Source organism: Lynx rufus, unplaced genomic scaffold (assembly GCF_022079265.1).
Source record: "Lynx rufus isolate CCGP_SWC_20201006 ecotype Redwood Valley unplaced genomic scaffold, mLynRuf1.p SCAF_19, whole genome shotgun sequence".
Lineage (NCBI taxonomy): Eukaryota > Metazoa > Chordata > Mammalia > Carnivora > Felidae > Lynx > Lynx rufus.
In genome coordinates this window covers 18,566,778-18,588,661 of record NW_025814833.1, presented here as the reverse complement: position 1 = coordinate 18,588,661, position 21,884 = coordinate 18,566,778, and the positions used below count along the sequence as shown (strand labels likewise).

General features: G+C 41.4%; 1 protein-coding gene across 3 annotated transcripts in view; it reads left to right on the top strand.

The window, feature by feature from the left end:
• Positions 1-21,884, top strand: part of TENM1 (teneurin transmembrane protein 1) — a 555,347-nt gene that overhangs the window by 412,851 nt on the left and 120,612 nt on the right. For all 3 annotated transcript variants that reach the window (XM_047082126.1, XM_047082125.1, XM_047082124.1), the window contains exons 17-19: positions 588-849; positions 3,342-3,609; positions 19,494-19,637. In XM_047082126.1, coding sequence (XP_046938082.1) covers positions 588-849; positions 3,342-3,609; positions 19,494-19,637 — 674 coding nt within the window. The remainder of the gene's footprint in view (positions 1-587; positions 850-3,341; positions 3,610-19,493; positions 19,638-21,884) is intronic.

Below are 21,884 nucleotides of genomic sequence, written 5' to 3'. Positions count from 1 at the left end.
TCAGGAGCCGAAGTGGGTAGCCAGATGTGGAGGGTTCAGGCATGGTATCGTTCAAGCAAATTTTACTGAACAAGTTTCGTAAATGCCATCTCAAAAGACACCACCAGATTTCTGACACTATGTTTGTGACTCTGAACAAGGTCGTTAACCTTTTGGCTCTTTACTTTTCCTGAGTTACATTATAGGATTTTTTTTTCTTGAGGATGAATAATGCATTATATTAAAGATGCTGCTGGATGTTAAATGGTCATCTTTCTGTTATCTCTAGCACAGAGGGGGAGCAGTGATGTAAGACACGGCTTTGCAGAAATCCATGCAGTGATTTTGTCTCAGGTAGTATTAAAATTGGTTTACAAATTTGGGGTGAATATCAACTGGTGATACGGAGTTTTTTCTCAGAAATCTCCTAGATAGTGAAAAGAAGCCATCCATACATTTAGGTAGAGGGAATTTATAAAATAGAAATACAAATGGATGTAGTTGAGTCCCAAAGGAAGGAAAGTGCACTAAAATTACTTATTATTTTAACTTGAATTTTATTTTGGTTGTTCATTTGATTGAAACTGTCATATATTTTTCGTTCTCAGCTTTGACCTCGTAGCCGTTGGAGGTATTTCTGTCATCTTAATCTTTGACCGCTCACCTTTCCTGTCTGAGAAGAGGACACTCTGGCTGCCTTGGAATCAGTTTATTGTGGTAGAGAAAGTTATCATGCAGAGAGTTGTATCAGACCCACCATCCTGCGACATCTCCAACTTTATTAGCCCAAACCCTATCGTGCTTCCATCACCACTCACATCATTTGGAGGGTCCTGTCCAGAGAGGGGAACTATTGTTCCTGAGCTGCAGGTGGGTACATTGGCCTTCGAATGTATAAAATCATAGTATCGTGGGGTGGTCAGCAACATATAATGGCTAGATTCCTTTTCCTGGTACTCTGGCCAGCCCTGTAACGAACTGCCCTCCATTTGTTAAGAGAAGCTTTCAAATGGAATCTGTCTGGCACACATTTGCAGGGTGATTGGCCAGCGCTACAGGGTGCTATCTATGGCTGTAGAACAAAGCAAGGTGAACTAGCTGTCGTGAGAATTAAACCCCAAACCTTGACCTAATGAGCACTGTGCTCTAAAGAACAAAGCTAGCTGGATAGCTCAATAGTGACAACGGTATAATCAATGAGGTAGGACCGTTTGTGGTTCTGAAATTAAAGCTCCTTAAGAAATCTAGTTTTCTTCCATCGTCCAGTTTGTATCCATTGCCATTGTTCTTAATAGTCATGACAGCTCCTCTTGTTTGGCTGTGTTTGGTAAAGGTAGTTTTCAAGCTTGTGGGTTTTGTTTAAAGCTTTGCTTTTGAGTGTTCAGGCTTTATAGCCCAGAGGGAGACATATTCTTGTACCTTTATATTTTATAGTACCTGATAATTTTTCTTTATTGAGTACTCCATGTTTTCATTTCGATAGTAAGCCATTCAAACATCTCTAGTATAGTTTTCCCATCACATTGTAGAAACATTATAATGATAGTTAAATCCAGAAGCCCCCAAAATGGACCCATAAGTCATACAGATCCAGAATTCAAGAAGTATACTCAAGAGGAAGTAAATGGACATTCCAAGGTTGACTTGGTTTTTCTTCCATCACAATATTCCCAGCAGCTATTAGCAGTGCCCAGAGGATACCACTTGTGAAAAGCTCCTAGAAAGTACTGCTGTACAGGAAAAGGTGTCCAGTGAGTTGCCCCTCCTGTCTTTTCCATTTTTTTCCCTTGGAAAGGAAGCAAAAACAACACCATATTCTTTTTTTTTTCTAATTTTTTTAAGTTTATTTATTTTCAGAGAGACAGAGAGTACAAGCAGGGGAGGGGCAGAAAGAGAGGGAGACAGAGGATCCGAAGCAGGCTTTGTGCTGACAGCAGAGAGCACGACGTGGGGCTCGAACTCACGAACCACGAGATCATGACCTGAGGTGAATTCAGGCACTTGACCGACTGAACCACCCAGGCGCCCCAACAAGACTCTATTCAATGAGTGCATTGGACTGGTACACCAATTTCTGTATACTTGTCATTAGGAAGCGTGGGTCTCTTTCAGCACCAAAGTTTTTAGATTGATCTACGATTGCACATTTCCATAGGGAAATGAAATGCTAAGGTGGTAAGTGTCACCCTAGCCTTCACTATTGTACTTCTGCCGCCATCTGAGAAGTCAGAGCCATTAGACCGCTCTAGTATCAAATGCTAATGTAGAGGAAGAAAAATCAGGCCAAGGGTAGACAAAAGGGATTTGTGTTCTCAGAAGAAAGAGCAGAAATCCTGGACAATGTGAGATACCATGTGTTTAACAACCAGGTCTACTATGTGCACTGGTTTAGAAAAGGAAAAAGGGACAAGGTTCTGAGCTAAACATGAACGAGGGCACAGAAATATCCACACAATTCTTGTCACCTTAAGTGTATCGAATAGGCTCTTTCTTCAGCTGGGTTTTGAAAGTTGAAAGTCATAGAACACCAGATTGAGTTTTAGTGACCACTTTTGGTTGTTTAACTCCATCTGTGCTGATAAACAAATAAGTAATAGCAATTAATGAAAGAAGCCAAGTGCTATTTTCATTCTGGGACCAATGTTTAGTATAAAATTTGCACAGGAGTAATGGGAGTTATTTGCTTCTCAGTCACAGGTGCCAACTTGGAAAAACTTGTTCCCAGCTCTTGGTATATCCAAGCACAGAGAAATATGTAAGCGAAATTTGATTAAAAATGTGGCCCTCAAGGTCATTCCAAAGGTCCAAAGAAGACAAGTTTGATGGCATCAGTAAAGATTAATTCTGGGGAAACCATAATCTCTGTCATAAAATATCACTTTGCTGAGCCTGTTTCTGGAGTCCTTCCTCCTAGAGAGCCCGGCCTGAATAAGGATTACAGCAGTGGTTTTGTGATATATGACTTAACACACCAAACAAGATTTTGTGTGTGTGTATATATAAGAAAAAGACCCCTTAATGGAGCCCACAGCACTGAAATGCTTGACATTCAGCAGTGTGATCTTTTCCAACTCCTTCTAAGCAATTTTTGGAACACTGTGGAAAAACCAAAATTGTTCTTATCACAGTCGTTCCTGGCAGGGAAAAAAAGGAGAGCAGTCGTCAGGGTTGCTTGGATGTCTTGTCCCTATGCAGACTCAGTGCAAAATTCGAAACCCGTGGTCACACGGCCTCACAGATTCTTGCCTTGACATCCACAGATCCCTTTAAACTCTCTCCTTTGGTGTGTTTCCGAGAGAAGAAATCATCCTTGTCTACCTGTGACCACTGACAGGAGCCAATCTGCCTTTTTTTTCTCTCAGGTGGTGCAAGAGGAGATCCCCATTCCTTCCAGCTTTGTGAGGCTGAGTTACCTGAGCAGCCGCACCCCCGGCTATAAAACCCTGCTTCGGATCCTTCTGACACATTCAACCATTCCCGTGGGAATGATAAAAGTCCATCTCACGGTAGCCGTGGAAGGGCGACTCACACAGAAGTGGTTTCCTGCCGCAGTTAATCTCATCTACACGTTTGCCTGGAACAAGACCGACATCTACGGACAGAAGGTTTGGGGCCTGGCAGAGGCTTTGGGTATGTTGAACTAATTCCGTATGAATAGCAGCATTGTGTTGCACAACACCGAAAATACTAGTTGCATATTAATTTACATGTGGAATAATTATGTATGGACAAATGACGACTGTCTTTTATTTAAAGGATCTAAAGCATTTTTTCCACTCAAACCCTCTCTTTGGGCCTATTTAGAGTTCCCTTTTGACACATTTTTGCTTCAAAACTAGTTCAGTTCTCCTTTCCTGATGGCTTATGTACCCGTGGAATCACACACTATCTGACTTGTAACTGTCTCCAGAGCTGAACATTGCCTTCTAACTGTGACCTTTGGTGTGGCGTTCTTTAGGCCATGTTTTTGGATTTGACATTTAGACTGTCATTTCCACTTAGAAACTACAAAATTTTAACTTCTAGGCATCTCTACTTATTGTCTCTTATGTCTAAGATAGTTAGACTCCATTAACTTGTTACTTCAGTAGGTTGCATTTAAAAAAAATCATCTTACCTTCCTAGTCCTTTTGATTTTCTATTTCAGGGCTTTAAAACCTAGAATTTTGTAGGGACTTTAAGAGGTCCTCTGAGCCTATGGTTTTCAGCTACTTAATTCTCAGACAAACGACATTTTTTTTTAATGCTTATTTATTTATGAGAAAGAGAGAGAGAGAGAGAGCCTGAGCAGTGGAGGGGCAGAGAGAGAGAGGGAGACACAGAACGTGAAACAGGCTCTAGGCTCTGAACTGTCAGCACAGAGCCTGACACAGGGCTCAAACTCACGAACTGTGAGATCATGACCTGAGCCGAAGTCAGACGCTTAACCAACTGAGCCACCCAGGCACCCGTTGGATGAACAATATTTGAAAAAATTAGACTGAAACAGATTTGCCAACTTCTTATTTTGCCAAGTAAGAATATTTTTAAAAAGAAAGAAAAGAAGCCACTACAATCTACCTACCACTACCATAATTTCATAAAGGAGAGGGATATCTTAACATCAAGAAAGGGAATATTCTATCTTTAAAAATGACAGCAGTCTAATACTGATGCTCGGGATGAGAGAGAGAGATAGACAGACAGCAATGTCTTTATTTTTCACTCTGAGGAAGACAGTGAAAACTTCCTAAAGGAACCTGACACAGGTCTGTGGAGTCACAGTCGGGAGCCATTGATTCTTGTGTCTTCAGGCAATAGCTCATGGAAACCACCCTTGGACAGATGAGAAGACTATTTGTAAAGTTCTCCAGAGGAGATCTTTTCATATCCTCCCTTGGAAGGGTCTATCATAGAACCACTCCCATACATCATTTAGACTATAGTGTATCAATTTCCTCCCTTTCTTTCCAGAGGAAAACTAATAGCGGGGGTGAGGGGAATCCTTGCCCAAGAGACCCTCATATATTTAAATAATTAACTCCCCTCTGTTGGACCGTATTAGAATGCAAGAAACGTAGAGTGGTTCAGATTTCCTCAGCGGGCAGTTCCTGTAAAGACGTGGGAAAGTAAGAGAGAACAAGAAAAAGCACTAGCAAACTGCAGCCTTGCTGAAGATACATCGTAGTTCTAGAAACCCAGCATCTGTTTTGTCAAACAGCTCCAGTTGTCCCTCTCTGTAGCAAGAGGCCACTGCCTCCCTCCTTGGTGACTCGGCTATACTGATGCCTGAGCTCATCACTTCTCCTGCCATATTAACTACCCTCCCTTTCTTTCAGCTCTTCAAACTCCACAGTCTAGTGACTTGCTCTGTATCTTGCATTCAGACTCCTCTTAGAAACAATATCAGATTGTGTCGGCCAGTCACCATACAACAAACACCCTAAGCAGACCTCTACCGTTAGGCTAACTACCATCACGATTGCTGGCCAGCTATGGAGTCCTGCTTAATTCTTATTTCACTGAGTGTAGTGATGAAGAGAACAAGTCTGGAGCCAGACTCCTTCCCTGGGTTCAAGTCATCAGTTCTCTACTTACTAGCTATGAAACATTGGGTCCATTAGTTAATCTCCAGGTGCCAGAGTTTCTCCATCTATCAAATGAGTATCATAAGGTGACTGCTACTCACAGGTTATAATAATATGAGGATTAAATGAGATAAGTAATGTAAAATGCTTCACACATGGTAAGCACTCAACAAATATTCTGCTCTGGTATTGGCTTTTCAGTTCTGCTGTGGCCAGGGTATTGGGATCGCAAGGTATAAAGCATGGGGCCGACGCAGGTACTTGTTGTCTCGGCTTCTCCAAGTAGGGAACTGGGTATATAGCAGGCAAGCACTCAGTTACTCTCCAGTTTCCCTCCTTGCCACACACATGCACACAATCTCTTCCCTGCCCTTCTCTGTGCTATGAGAAGCTGGCTTCTATGGACCGCATTGCCTGGGCTCCTTTGCCCTCTGGCTTCCCAGTGTTGTCAGTCCCTGAGTGGATCAGCATCCCTGATGGATTCCCTTAACCCAGCTCCTCGTTGTGCAGCTGTAAATAGTGCCTTCATCTGACTCTCTGCGCAAACACTTGAGTGTGATATGTGATTCCTGCTGGGACCTTGACCAGTGCATACTTGAACCTCATGTTCTCTCGAGGATACTATCCTAAAGCCTTTGCTTCTCTAGAATAACCCAAAATTCCTCTAACTTTTCTCCATAGGGCTTTGTTTTCCCATTCCTTATTACCTTCCACAGAACCCCTGCTAGGTCATTGACTTTTTTGTTTGTTTTTACTTTCTTCTTAAGTTGTGATACCTAGCAATTTACCCAGTACACTCACTCATGAAGAGCTGACCAGGACAATATATAGCAGTCGTTTATTGCCAGGGTTCACATAAATGCAGTTCAAGCTTACTTTTTAATTTTCTCTTTCTCTTTTTTAAAGTTTATTTATTTACTTTGAGAGAGTGAGAGCACATGCACGCACGAGTGGGGGAGGAGCAGAGAGAAAGAATCCCAAGAAGTCTCTGCACTGTCAGCAATACGGGGCTCGAAGTCAGGAACTGTGAGATCATGACCTGAGCCAAAATCAAGAGCTGGACACTTAACCGACTGCGCCACCCAGGCGCCCCCAAACTTACTCTTTTAGATAACGGTTTTATTAAGATGTAATTCGCGTACCACAAACTTCACCCATGTGAAGTGTACATTTGAGTGACTTTTAGTATTTTCGCAGTGTTGCACAACGATTACCAATATCTAATTCCAGAACATTTTCATCATCAGCCCCACAAAGTAGCACCCCACACAAACTAGCAGTCGCTCTCCCCTCTAGGCCCTGGCAACTACCAATCTCCTTTCTGTCTGTGTATCTACCTCTTTTGAACATTTCAAACAAATGCAATCATACGATATGTAGTCTTTCACATCTGGCTTCTTTCTCTTGGCATAATGTTTCCAAAGCTCATTCACGTCCAAGCCTGTGAGTACTTCATTCTTTGCTACGACTGAGTAATATTCCATTGCATGGCTACACCACATCTTGTGCTGCTATGCACATTCAGATATAAGTATTTGTTTGAATATCTGTTTTCATTTTTTGGGGACTATACCTAGGGGTAAGACTGTTGAATCATACGGTAATTCCGTGTTTGACTTGTTGAGAAACCACCAAACTGTGTTCTACGGTATCTGCACCATTTGATCAACCTTACTTTATGCATAAAATGTGTTACCTCTCTTTCTTTTAAATACCTCCAGTGCTAAAGATTCTAAAATTTTCTCCCTTGTTGGAGTTAAGCAGTCTTAATGACTTAGCTTCTGATATGCCCGTGGATTATTGAATAAACAACTAAAACACAAAGAAAAGCAGAGACCTTCTAGTATACACAGCAGTGATGAAGATCCCATTCCTACCGTTTGCCGACAGGTGTTGGTTTACTTTCTATTTCTGCAATCCTGTTCCTGGTCAAAGCTTCCTGAAGCATTGTGACTATAAAATGGCCTTAATTAAAATGCTCAAATAGATGTTGTTGGTTCATTTTTAAGGCTAATAAAAGTAATAAAAGCGAGAGAAAATTGATCGACTCAGAAATATCCAAAGAGAGAGGAAAAAAGTGTTCCTCGTGGTCTTTTATGTGCACTTAAAGAGCATATTTTTTAGAAAGAAAACTGGCAAAGATCTCAAGAGAAATGGTCAAAATAATTTCAAGTGTAGGGCGTAAGATGGACTATGGATTATTTACCTTGTAGGAAATGCCCCTGATAATGGTTAAAGGGATTTTATTTCCTACCTAGTATCCATTTCCATGTCCATGGAGACTAAGAGAATTTCTTGATAGTGGTAAAAACATTAGAGCAGGTGGTAGAATGAAGTCTGAGAAATTTGATTCTCTGCAGATAGATTGTGAGCACCTTAAGAACACAACAGACAATAAACAGTTCAGGTCATATATGAATGGAGACAAAGTGATCAAGTATGTGACCACTGAGCTCATACCTTAATAGAGATGATTGAATCCAAACAAACAACGAAGAAAACGTTTAGTTGTACTCCTGCCCTAATTTTATAATCGCTTAACTAACGTGAGAAGAAATGGACTAAATTTTGCACCGGATACTAACAATGGCTAATATGGTTAATACGACACTTCTCAGATTTGCTTTGGATTTAGAGATCCCAGTCCAGTCTTTTGGTAGGCAGAATAATGACCACCACCCCCAAAGATGTTCAGCCCTGGAGTCTGTGAATATATTCTGTTACATGGCAAAAGAGAATTCAGGTTACAAATGGAATTAAGGTTGCTTATCAGCTGACCTTGAGATGAGATGATTATCCTGGATTATCCAGGTGAGCCCAGTGGCATCACAAGTGTCCTTAAAAGTGAAAGATGGTGGGGCGCCTGGGTGGCTCAGTCAGTTGAGCGTCCGACGTTGGCTCAGGTCATGATCTCTCGGTTTGTGAGTTCAAGCCCCACATCGGGCTCACTGCTATCAGCACAGAGCCTACTTCAAATCCTCTCACTCTCTCTCTCTCTGCCCCTCCCCCACTAATGTTCTCTCTCTCTCTCTCTCTCTCTCGCTCTCACTCTCTTGCTCTCTTGCTCTGTCTCTCAAAAATAAAAAAAAAATTCAAAAGTGGAAGATGGAGTCAGAAGGGGAGGTCAGAGTTAGGGGAAGGTATAACCATAGAAGAAAGGCACAGCAGGATGAAATATTGCTGGCTTTGAAGATGGGGAAAGGGAGTCAAGAAACAAGGAATATTGGTGGCCTCTAGAAGCTAGAAGAAGCAAGGTGACGGATTCTGCCTTAGAGCCTCCAGAATGAATGAAGACTTCAGACACCCTGATTTTAGCTCAGTGAGAACCATTTCAGACATCTTACCTTCTTAACTGTGAGATAAGAAATTTGTCTTGTTTGAAGCCTTTAAGCTTGTGCTAATTGGTTACACCAGTAATAGGAAACAAACCTTGACCAATATTCATACAGTCCCAGTTCTAGCAAGGATTTTGGTTAAAACTGTGGCTAGAAGATTCTCCCACCCTTCTTTCTCTTCATGCCAGTTCAATATGAACTTCTGTTCCCTCCCTCCCCCCATTTCTGGGTGATGGAGAAAGAGGAGATCAGCTTTAAACAGGCCGAATTTGAAGTGATGCTCAGTATCTACATTGAAATGCCCGCCTAGTTTGAAATGTGGGACTCTTGTTTCCCACATAGCTCAGCTGCAGGGAATCGGTGTCACTCTCAGGGCCAGAGTGTCTCAAAAGAAGAACAGAGGGTTGAGGGACAGCCACAGTGAGAACAGGAGTGCTTGAGACCCTAGAGCATCCCACCATTTTTTGCAATGAAACCCATTTTGCAAGCAGTGGGGATAATACCAGAGTGAATAAATTACCAGCAGAGATTGTGTGAACTACTTCCTTGGCGAAGTATCAATGGCAACTGATAAGATTGATTAATCCCAGTACAATATTGATCAAGTCGAAGAAGAGTAAAATCACCCCCAGGGTTGCAGTACAAAAACCAGAATCACTAGTTCATCCGGCTTAAAGATTTTGTTGTCTGATCCACAGACAAGACTCCCCTGCTAAAAAACTCCATCTGTGCATTTGAAATAATTTGGCCCTAGTACTTGATTCTCTAGCTCTAAATAAGGTATGATGTCTGGAAATCATCGTATATTATTTAGTTTCTTTCCCAACTCTGCTGCTCGCAAAACAATGAAAAAAAATCATTGTTGTTAAGTTCACAGTGCTGTTAAAATTCTAGAGATGGCTTATTTAATTTGACAAACTGGCTTGTTCAGGGGCCCTGATCTGCATCCATTATATGAATTTTGTCAAAATAATTCCCTATGTCTGCCTGGGTCCGCATACATTATCAATATGTAATAATGCATTCTGCGTGGTCTTCATTTTAATTAAATTAAATTGTAGCGGTTTGGAGTCCTGGAAGTTCAGGAAATCAGCCATCGCCTTTTAGTAGCACTGCTATAAACAATTCCATTTTTTTTTCAAGGCTATTGGCAACAACAATTGCATAATTATTTAGTACAGTAGTTTGCCAAGAAAGAGTGGCGTTTCAGGGAGAACTAGACGTCCTAAAGGTTCACGGTGCACAGGAGTCCATCTGAATTGTGTTCGAGAGAAACAAGGGAACATTAATAGTAATAGGTGCTAAGCTACGGTTGCTTTGTGCACACAAAACATCCCTGAGAACGATGCTTTAGTGTTCATAAATTTCCTTTCAGTAAAACCTAGAGCCACAAAAATAGCATCCACTGAATATTTTAATAATAAATGGGTAGTGCTTTACAATTTGCGAAGTACTTTCACATACGTTATCTCATTTTAATCCTTATAACATTCCTGCCTGGTCGGCATGGCGCGACGAATATGATCTTTGTTTTACAGAGGGGGAAACTGAGGTTGGAAAAGAGCAAGTGACTTGCCTAGAGTCCTCCACAGAGTGGGGACTCAAACTCAGATCTCCCGGTCCGGAGTTCTGCGCGCCTTTCACTGCTGCCTCTCTTCACTAAATTGACCAACCCACCTTGCCGAGTACCCAATTCAACGCCCCAGTGGCTTTCTGTCAAAGAAGCTAGCAGAGATAATAATCTTTCATCATCTCTCTCCACTCATGAATTCATAATCGTTAACTGAGAGCAGGGCTGTTTTATCCATTTAGCTTTAGAGGCGTAGCACCAAGGATATGAGTTTTTCAAGGGCCTGCAAAAAATGTTTGCAACCTGAAAAATAAGTATATTGGCACCAAAATATGAAAAGAAAGCCAGAAAATCAGCATTAATAAATGTTTAAATAAATGTCTACAAAATGAAACATTGTGTCAGCTTGTCAACTGCTTCTCAGTTTTCACACTTTCATATGAAATATTTTAATGCTGGGAATGCGTTGTCGGTTGTATCCATTTTAATATGGCCGATAAGATGTGAGATAGGACCTCCAAAAGTAAGAGTGCCCGGAGCCTACCGGGGTTTTTTAATGACCAGATACCCTGGTAACCAAGTGCTCTGTGCCCATTTCAAACTGCTGGCCACACCCATTAGTAAGATTGTGAAATCCATTTGGTGAGTCAACCAGTATTTTTTAATGGACTATAATAGAACAAAAGTGAGCAGAATAGAAAATATCAGAATGTAAAGCTCTCAGTAGAGTATTATTTTGGAAGACTTGGTTTCGATTATACGTATGTGTATGTCTATGTGTGTATCTCCCCGTGTGTATGCTGGGTCACAGTTTAATGACTTTCGGGCATAAGAATTTGAAAGCTATTGGTAAGCGAACATAGTCAAGAGACAGAAAAATTAAATGATTTTCCAAACCATCTGTCCTGTTTTCCAAGTCAGGTTTTATGATTATTCTTGCCTCCTACCCCCCTCTACCAACCCATATCAGAGCATTTACGGAGATATCTCTCCGAGATTGTGTGACCGTATAATTTATCATTGAAACCAAGATACTTCTGAGAGTAAAAGGGAATGCTGTTGATTATTACATCAAGACCACAACATAACTGGGTGCTGTTTTTGGCCAACCAGAATACGTGGTACTTCTCCTTCAAGGCTGCCCCCTGGCCTCCCTGAAAACCTTATCTCTTTCATTCAGAGCAAATAAAACGTTATTTATTTAGCACTTCTGAATTGTGGGTCTCTCCCTTAATAGCTGTGATCTAGCATAGCAGGAAAGAGCACTTGCTTATGAGTCCCTGGGTTTAGCTCTGGTTCTGCCATTTACTAGCCAGATGACCTCGGACTAGTCACTCTACCTCTCTGACTCTATCATCTCATCTCTCAAATGGGAGTAAATATATCTTCCTCAGAGGTTTTTGTGAGTCTTCAAATTAGGTAATATACACAAAAATGTATTTAAGTGTTGCATGCTCTGCAGATGTAAGTTGATATTATTTTTGTGATGGTTATTAAGGAGGCCATGGATGAAAGTTCCCAAAGGTACGGAGCCCTTCAGGGTTTGGCCTCTCTCACATGACAGATTATCCTGCCCTGCATAATATCCACTGTGTCTGCAGTGCTTAGCAGATCACCTGCCTGGCACATAGAGCAAGCAGCTCAGTGAAGCTTTGCTGAGTCATTAAGTAACAGCCCCCTGCTTTCTAGTACAATATTGTATCCCTTTTAATCAATCATGTTGTTTTAAAAGATAACCAGTCCATTTTCAAGGTGAATCTATTTCCTAAAACCTCTCCAAAGAAAAATGCCTAAGTACTGCTAAAGGATAGTAATCTTTTGTTTTATTTTGCACTGGGAGGGGGAAGGGGGTGGTTGTTCATTTGTTTTTGATGCGCTAGAGAGAAACCAACCCTCCAGCTACCCTGGCCTTTTTTAAATCTCCCCAAAGATACCAAGCCTCAAGGCCTTGCACACGTACTGCTCTCTGTCTAGAATGTTCTTCCCTGTATTTCATAAGAGAAACCCCTTCTGCATAAAGAGGCTTTTCCTTGCTTCTTCATTCTACTTTAAACTGTCTTGTTTTGCTCACTATTGATATGCTTCATTTTCCCATCATAACATTTACCACCCTGTGTGTGTGTGTGTGTGTGTCTGTGTCTGTGTGTGTCTGTGTGCGTCTGTGTGTGTTATTCTTGTTTTATATTTTTTCCTCCCACTAGAATGTGAGCTCCACATGGGAGGGACCAGGGGCAGGAGGAAGTGCTGTCTTATTCAGCCTTCTTCATCCTCATACCCTGAGTTCCTGACAACGAGAGGTACCCTTTAAATATTGCATATTTGTTGAATGACTGAACAAACGAATGAACAAGGACAGAGACTAAAGCAGACCCCTTAGCCTGTATAATGGGATGACGTGCCTGCCCAGGGAGAGGAGAGCAGTGCCCGGGCTCACGAAGGCACTTGCAGATGTGGGTGTGAGCCTCTACGTCATCCTGCCTTGGAGGCACCGAGGTCATCCGGGTTCCAGGTTCACTTGTATACAGCTAGGCTCGAACAAAGCAGCCAGGAAAAAAAAATCTCCAAATATTGGATTTCAGTGGACAGGACCTCTTGGCAAAAGCGTTGTGTGACGGCCTCACTGCTGGATGCTTTTTACTTTTCCTCCTGTATTCATCCAAATACCTCACTTTTATTTTTCTTATTTTTATTTTTTTAATTTAAATCCAAGTTAGTTAACATGTAGTGTAATAATGATTTCAGTAGTAGAATTTAGTGCTTCATCACTTACATATAACACCCAGTGCTCATCCCAACAACTGTCCTCTCTAGTGCCCATCACCCATTGATTCCATCCCCCCCACCCAACACCCCGTCAGCAGCCCTCAGTTTGTTCTGTGTATCTGAGTTTCACATGGTTTGCCTCCCTCTCTGTTTTTATCTTACTTTTGCTTCCCTTCCCCTTCGTTCATCTGTCGTGTTTCTTAAATTCCACATATGAGTGAAATCACATGGTATTTGTCTTTTCCTGACTAATTTCACTTAGCACAATACACTCTAGTTCCATCCACATTGTTGCACATGGCAAGATTGCATTCGTTTTGATCGCTGAGTGGTATTCCATTGTATTATACCACATCTTCTTTATCCATTCATCAGTTGATAGACATTTGGGCTCTTTCCATACTTTGGCTATTGTTGAAAGTGCTGCTATAAACAGCGGGGTGCATGTGCCTCTTCGAATCAGCATTTTTGTATCCTTTGGATAAATATCTAGTTAGTGCAATTGCTGGGTCGTAGGGTAGTTCTATTTTTATTTTTTTGAGGAACCTCCATATAATTTTCCAGAGTGGCTGCACCAGTTTGCATTCCCCCCAGCAGTGCAAAAGGGTTCCCCTTTCTCTGTATCCTCGCCAACATCTGTTGTTTCTGAGTTATTCATTTTAGCCATTCTGACAGGTGTGAGGTGGTATCTCATTGTAGTTTTCATTTGTATTTCCCTGATGATGAGTGATGTTGAGCGTCTTTTCATGTGTCTATGAGCCATCTGGATGTCTTCTTTGGAACAGTGTCTATTCCTGTCTTCTGCCCATTTCTTCACTGCATTATTTGTTTTTGGGTGTTGAGTTTGATAGGTTCTTTATACATTTTGGATACTAACCCTTTATCTGATATGTCATTTTCAAATACCTTCTCCCATTCAGTCAGTTGCCTTTTAGTTTTCCTGATTGTTTCCTTCCCTGTGCAGAAGATTTTTATCTTGATGAGGCCCCAATACTTCATTTATGGTTTTGTTTCCCTTGCCTCCGGAGACATCTCTAGTAAGAAGTTGCTCAACTGAGGTCGAAGAGGTTGTTGCCTATTTTCTCCTCTAGGATTTTGATGGTTTCCTGCCTCACATCTGGGTCTTTCATCCATTTTGAGTTTATTTTTGTGTATTCAACTACCTCACTTTTAACACTATCATGTCTAAACCCTATTTTTTTATAAACTGCTAGGGTATACTGATCCTAAGTATTACCCAAGCAAATCCAGTGATTCATTAAAAAATAATACATTATAACCAAATAGAGTTTCTTTTAGGACCACAGAGAAGGTTCAACAGTAGGAAGTCTATTGCTATAATTCACCGCCTTAATAGATTACAAGAGAAAACTATGTGAATATTTCCATAAGTGCTGAAAAAGCAGTTGATAAAAATTTATCACCTGATTCTGACACTCCTAGTGAGCCAGGAAAAATAGATAGATCAACAAAGCATTTCAGGCCACTGGGCAATGTGTCAAACTGAGGAGCTTCTGGGGTCATCTTATCATATGATAAATCACTAGAGGATAGGAAAAGGTAGAAGTTCTAAGAACACATACGTGTTCTCAATAGATAGCACTGTATCTGTATAGTCTTGGTCTATTGTTGCCGTGGCTTTCATTTGGTTCCTTAGGTCTCTTGTCCTTTGTTGTTTTTGTTGTTGTCTTGCATTAATCTACCATTTTAAAAGAATGGGAGATATTTATTGTTGTAGTTAATGATTCCTTTTGGATAAGGAAGTTTTTATCTTGCCATTAGTTACCTTTTAAATGTCATGAAATTCTTTGTAGGATGTTCCCTGAGGTTGTGAGGGAACATGTGAGTTTCTCCCACTATCAGACTACTTTTAATTATGTGTCGCCTTTATAAATGCAGCCATTATGATTTCTGAAGCTGTTGAAAATCATCTGCTTAATCTTGTCATATTTTGTACATCAGTTTCATTGCATAGCATTTTTGCCTTGCCTATTTAATGTCAATCTCCCGTCCCAACCCTTATAGATGAATGTCGCAGTCACTGAATTGGGTGTCAGGGGCACGGGGGCCCTTAGCCCTCTTGCAGTCCCCACATCATACATATGCTACTGCTTGGAGAAGTAGAATGAGCTTTCAGTTCTTTTTTCCAGTGTCTAATGGCTTTGCGGCAAGCTGCAATCGTTCTTTAGACACCAGTATAATAAAGTTTTCTTTATCAGCCAGTGTTAATATTTGCAAGATGACAAATAGTGCAGTCAAAGGTGCAATCCTGTGACCAGAGGACAGAGCCCGCTGCAAAAGTAGCAGTCCCATCTTGACAACCGATGACTCTTGGTTAAGAAACATCCCATTAATATCTCTGTGTGGGGGTGAGGGACAGAACACAGAAAGACAGAAATCCGGACAGAATTAAGGGTGTCACAAGGGAGGCGGTCACATCATTCAGAGAAAGTATTCTGCTATATTAATGGCTCTTTCCTCACCTGCCGTCCCAATACATACATACCAGCATGGGCCCACTCTAGCAGCTCCTGGAAAGTATGGTCCAGGCGCCCCCCTTCTCCACCTATCTTGGCTCACTGGCAGACCAGTGTGCCTTCTGCTGCTCCTCTGAAATATTGATGAATAATTATTTTGCCCTTTCTATTACACTGTTCTTCCTAATCCCCGCTCCAGAGTGCCAGATGCTAAATCGGTGGTCTGTACCCTGCTGTGTTGATGATCAGATGCAATAGGCAATAGGCCACCCTGGGAAATGGCAGTGGTCCATTCTGCTTAGAGCTGAGACCCAGCTGTTACAGTACCAGGTAGAGTGTAATGTCGGGGCTCAGCATTTCCATTGCCGGTCCCTGAGTAGCCTCTCTTCCCCTATATTTGATCCCATAAAAAAGAGTAGGCATTCAGCGAATCACAGTCTGCCTCCATGGGAGGAGTCTAGGACTGGTTGCTACTGTATTTCCCAGTTTCCCGTGCGTTTCGAGAGTCACTCGACTCTGTGGGGTGGAATGTCTGCATTCTCATAAACCGGTTGCAAGTTCCAGGATTATGTTAAAGGGGGCTGCTGTCAGAAGGAAACCTTGCCTTGTTAGTCTGAGCAAGGAGCCACGTATAAAAATACCCCGACACACAGCCAATCTCATTAAAGTTAGTTGAAATTTTGGACAAGTCTTAAGTATAAATTATAACTTTATTAGCTCATAGAGCTTTCTCCCAAGAAAGGAAATCTAATAAAAATTAGAGAGAACTTATTAAGTAGCTGCCTTGTTGCTATTTGCTATGACTAGGGGGGAAAGTAATATCGTTGCGGGGTTTGCAGCCAATGCACTTTTTTGTTGTGGACTAGAGAGCAATTCGGAGAGCAGATAGGAGGTAAAAAGAGTCTGTCTCATTACCATTGCATTGAGAACTCTTTTTTTTTTTTATATATGAAATTTATTGACAAATTGGTTTCCATACAACACCTAGTGCTCATCCCAAAACGTGCCCTCCTCAATACCCATCACCCACCCTCCCCTCCCTCCCACCCCCCATCAACCCTCAGTTTGTTCTCAGTTTTTAATAGTCTCTTATGCTTTGGCTCTCTCCCACTCTAACCTCTTTTTTTAATTGATACTTTATGTAAGCATTTCCTGCCACAGAGTTAGGAGGATCTCTAACTGTCACTGAGAGGGAAAAATCCGGCTGCAAACCACCATTGGAGGTCACCAGGGCACGCTACTTATTTGCCAAACTGCATCATCACCTTCTGGAGAAGGGATTCTAGGGGAGCTCACCAACCCTACAGTGTACAAAAGGCAGATCCTGACAATGGTAGGGAAGGAGATGATGGCTTTCAGGGAACTTGTAATTGTCACTGTGATTATTTATTAATCGAGACTTTTAAATGTTGGCAAGAGAAGCAGAACCCGTGTTATTCCGCACACCAACATGGCCCTAAGCGTGCTTTCTCACCACCTGATTTTGCCATCATGAGATACGGGGCTGTCTTTGGCTTTTGGGTGCAATCTCCAACTTGAACAGATCAAACACAATCTTGAAAGAATGCACTTTGGAATCATACAGTGTTAGTGCTCCAGGGACACTATAAGAATTATCTGATGCAAAAGTCTTTGAGGTGAGATCTCTGTTTGGATTTTAGGAGGTCAGTGAAGCCTTAGAATTATATACAAAATTGTGTGTGCACCTGAATTTTTCTAGGAAGAAGATTCTTAACTTTTATCAAATTCATAATAAAAGTCCCCCTGACCCAAAAGGTTCTAAAAAATCATCAGTTCTAGTCCATCCTCGTCCACCTGACTTTGACCAGTGAAGAAAATGACTCTCAGAGATGCAGAGTAACTTGCCTGAGACCGAACAGCTAGTTAATGATGGACCCAAAAGTTGAAAGTTTTTCTGACTCTAGTTCCATAACCAACTCTTTCTACTCTACCACAGTTGTTTTAGCAAGCTCTGGGGGCCATGACAGGATATCGAGGAGATTGTAGAGAGTAGTGATTTGTGCCATGACTGTAACCTGAACTAGAGTGCCTTTGAGGTCTTTTCATCACTGAAATTCTGTTTCCATCCACCTTCATAGGGAGCAGCATTGACCCAGGTGATCCCAAACTAATTTCCATTTAGAAATTATTTCCGTTTTATGATTAGTCTTTCCCACTCCCCATTGATCTCCCTTGTTAATAATGCTTGGTTAGGACAAACGATAAAATGAGTTTGCAGTCCGTGAGTCTTCACCAGATGGTGGATGGGCATCCCTATCAGGACCAGCTACATAATTTACAGGGCCCATTGTTAAATGAAAATGCAGAGGCTCATATTAAAAAATTACTAAGGATTTCAAGACAGTGACAGCAGAGCATTAAACAAAGTGTGAGACCCTTCAAAGCATGGGCCCCTGTGTGACTGCATTGGTCACATACCCTCTGAAGATGGCCCTTTAAGATCCCTATTAAGGCAAAAAGGACAAAAAGAAACCAGCCTACGATTTAAAATTGGCCACAGATGATCCACAATGTTACAGAGTTGTATATTCATAATCATAAGGGCTTTTTGGCTTATGTGTTATGCTCACATACACACACACACACACACATAAATCAGTTTGACCAAAAATTACCATTTTTTCCCTTCACCCAATTCCAAAAACCAAAACTAGTTTGCTTTCGTTTTTCATCTTAGGACCTATGGTTCTGGCATTGTTTAAGCACATGCTTTCATTACCAGTTTTCATAACTAAATGACAAAAGAAGGAATGAGTTCTCCAGGGGCATCTAAAGAGTCAGGTAGAGACAGAAACTGGAAAGCAATGGTCGACTAGTAGCTGGGGATATTTTAAGCTGCCAGAAAGGGGGAAGCAGCTTCGGGGTATGCAGTGTAATGAGCCAGTACTCTCAGGCTTAGAACATTATAAGAACAGAAAGCATTTTAAATTCAAGAATCAGAAATCTGGGGTTGCAACAGGTAAGCAGGGTTACCAGCTGCGAAAATGGCTGGGATTTGGTATACTTGAGCTAGACATATTGCAGCAGAGCAGAGGCATCCTTGCTACCACATTTCTCACTTCCCATCTTAGTGGCATACCAGGGTTCCAAGTTTAATGCGCAACATCTGTGCTTCCTAAGAGTTGAAGCCAAATGTTGGGTGATATCCCATTGGTTAGCTCTATGCAGAAACCAAAATATAATGTGCACAAGGTGGAATTTACACTTGCAGCGCTCAAAGCAAACTCAAGACTTCTCGGCAAACTAAAGGCCAGTTAGCACAAAAGAAAATATAAATGGGGCAAATCGATTTTGTTAGTCTCATGTGTCGTCAGTTGTTGCAGAAGTGACCCAGTACTCGAAAACCAGCTTCCTAAGTGCATTTTGCACTCTGGAGAGATAAGAAAGCAGCCCTCCCTGCACCCCTCCTGGAAAGGTAAAGAAAGAAATTGTATCAGCAGAGCTTAAGCCTTCAGAGAGCTTATTTCCTCAGTTTTACAACATGGCCTCCAACCCAAAAGCCCAATGCTTAATGTCCATAAACATATGGTACACACCTAATGACAGCACGCATTCACTCACTCATCCATGTATGTATCTGGTAGGCACTGACTGATCGCTCTTGGACGCCCCGTGCTATGCTAGACGTTCTGCTGTACTGTGCTAGCTGAAAGGCATTTGCGCATTTCAGCCCCAGTCAGAATTCAATAGCAAATGCAACATCCACAGAATTATCAACCTGTGTAAAAACAAAGCAAATGTTTTTAAATTTTCTAACGTGTTATTAACTTTTTGTTTGCAGTATCTGTGGGATACGAATACGAAACATGTCCTGACTTTATTCTCTGGGAGAAAAGGACAGTTATCTTACAAGGTTTTGAGATGGATGCTTCTAACCTAGGAGGCTGGTCATTGAATAAGCATCATATTTTGAATCCTCAAAGTGGTAAGCAGTTTTTTATTTTCAAAGGATATACAATTTTAAAATCACAGTCTTATTTTTAATTGTTCCAAATTTGGGGAAGACCTAAATGTCCAATACTAGGAGAATGGTTTGATAGATGTTTCCAGTCATTCAATGGAACTTTTGAAAATTGTGGTGAAAGCGGGGCACCTGAGTGGCTCAGTCGGTTAAGTGTCCGACTTCGGCTCAGGTCATGATCTCATGGTCCGTGGGTTCGAGCCCTGCGTCGGGCTCTGTGCTAACAGGTCAGAGCCTGTAGCCTGCTTCAGATTCTGTGTCTCCCTCTCTCTCTCTGCCCCTCCTCTGCTTGCACTCTGTCTCTCTCTCTCTCTCTCTCAAAAAAAAAACATTAAAAAAAATTTTTTTAATTGTGGTAAAAGATGCGTAATGAAGTTGACCTTTTGACCATCTGTAAGTGTGCAATTCACTGGCAGTAAGTACATTCACCGTGTTGTGCAACCATCACCATTGTCCATTTCCAGAATGTTTCCATCATCCCAAAGAGAAAATCTGTACCCATTAAACAGCAACTCCTTATTTCTCCTCCCTGAGCCCCCTATTCTACTTTCTGTCTCTATGAATTTGCCTAGTTTAGGTATCTCATGCAAAGGGAGAGACGTACATGTTTTTAAGGCTTTTCATACACATTGCCAGGTTTCCCTCAAGAATAATTGTCATTTCGTGATCAAGAGTGCCTATTTCTATGCACTTAAGAAGCTTTTAAAATGTTTTTTAATACTGGGGTGCCTGGGTGGCTCAGTCGGTTAAGCGGCCGACTTCGGCTCAGGTCATGATCTCTCGGTCCGTGAGTTCAAGCCCCGCATCGGGCTCTGTGCTGACAGCTCAGAGCCTGGAGCCTGTTTTCAGATTCTGTGTCTCCCTCTCTCTGACCCTCCCCTGTTCATGCTCTGTCTCTCACTGTCTCAAAAATAAATAAAACTTTAAAAAAATTTTTTTTAATGTTTTTAATACTTTTTTTTAATACTCTATACACACACACACATAACGCTATATATATGTATTACATGTATGTAACACCTATTTGATGCGGAAACCTTGGAAAAGTGCAAGAAAAAAATTAAGTGTAAAATTAAGGTGGTGTAAGTCCACCACCTAGAGATGGCCATGTTAGTATATTTCTTTTCAGACACAACAATCTGGTTTCAAATTAGTGCTACCATAGTGAGACCTCTTCCTCACAAATTTCTACAAAACTGGGTTTTAAGAATCATCTATCATTATTGCTGTATCACAAGTAATTAACCAGTGTATCTGACGTTGTAACCAACTTTTCAAAAGTGGAATAACAATTGCTGTGTTTTATACAATCTAAGATTCCATCAATTACACTGTTATTTTATGGAAAGTGCTGCCAATTAAACTATGACATGCATTGATTGCAAGATACATACTTATTTTCAGAGATGCTAAAAATGAGAAGCAAAATGTGCACTTTAGGATCAATGAATCATCCACATGATACAGTTTTCAAAGGGCTTTGTTGAATTCTGTCCCACTTTAAGTACAACAACCCTGGAGTGTGGCATTAATCCCATTTAAAAGATCAAGAATCTGAGAATCATGTGACTTTCTCCATTAGTAAATGGCTAGTGCCGTGTGCTCCTTCTCTGCACCACAGTCGCGTATCCACATAAATGTCAGTAGCTCCAGTAAGAAGCTAGGAATTGAGTCAAGGGACAGTTATAGGTAAAGAGGAGAAGAGGTAGAGGAAGACAGAAGAAGTGAAAGAATCTGGGGAAAGAGAGCAGTCCTTGACTTCACTTAGTTTTAGGTCTCCTACATCCTGAACTCGGGAAAAGGCAGAGAACCAGGACATGGTCATCTTCCATCTTTGCTTCTTTGAACTATTCTTCCTGCTGTCACTTTCTCCTAGTGTGTGTAATTTAAATGTTACCTAAATCAGGAGAAGGGACCACAGGTGGCCCTGGAGCCCATGTGTCTCTCAGATAAACTGACCTCTCTTACCCTGGTTAGAAATGCTTCATCCAAGTTCCTTCACCTCGTTTTGCATCCTACTGGGAGGTCGGTCATTGGTGCTCCCATCCAGCTTTCATTTGAACATCTGCTGGTAAGCTTGCCCTGTGAAATCGTATTCCTTTTCATCCAAAGAGGCAGATTTTGAGCAGCCTTCAGTGGAACACGTACTTTGAGTTTTTCTTCAGGAGTGGGGATGTGAATGTCTTGAGACAGTTAACGCTTTTCCAGCCA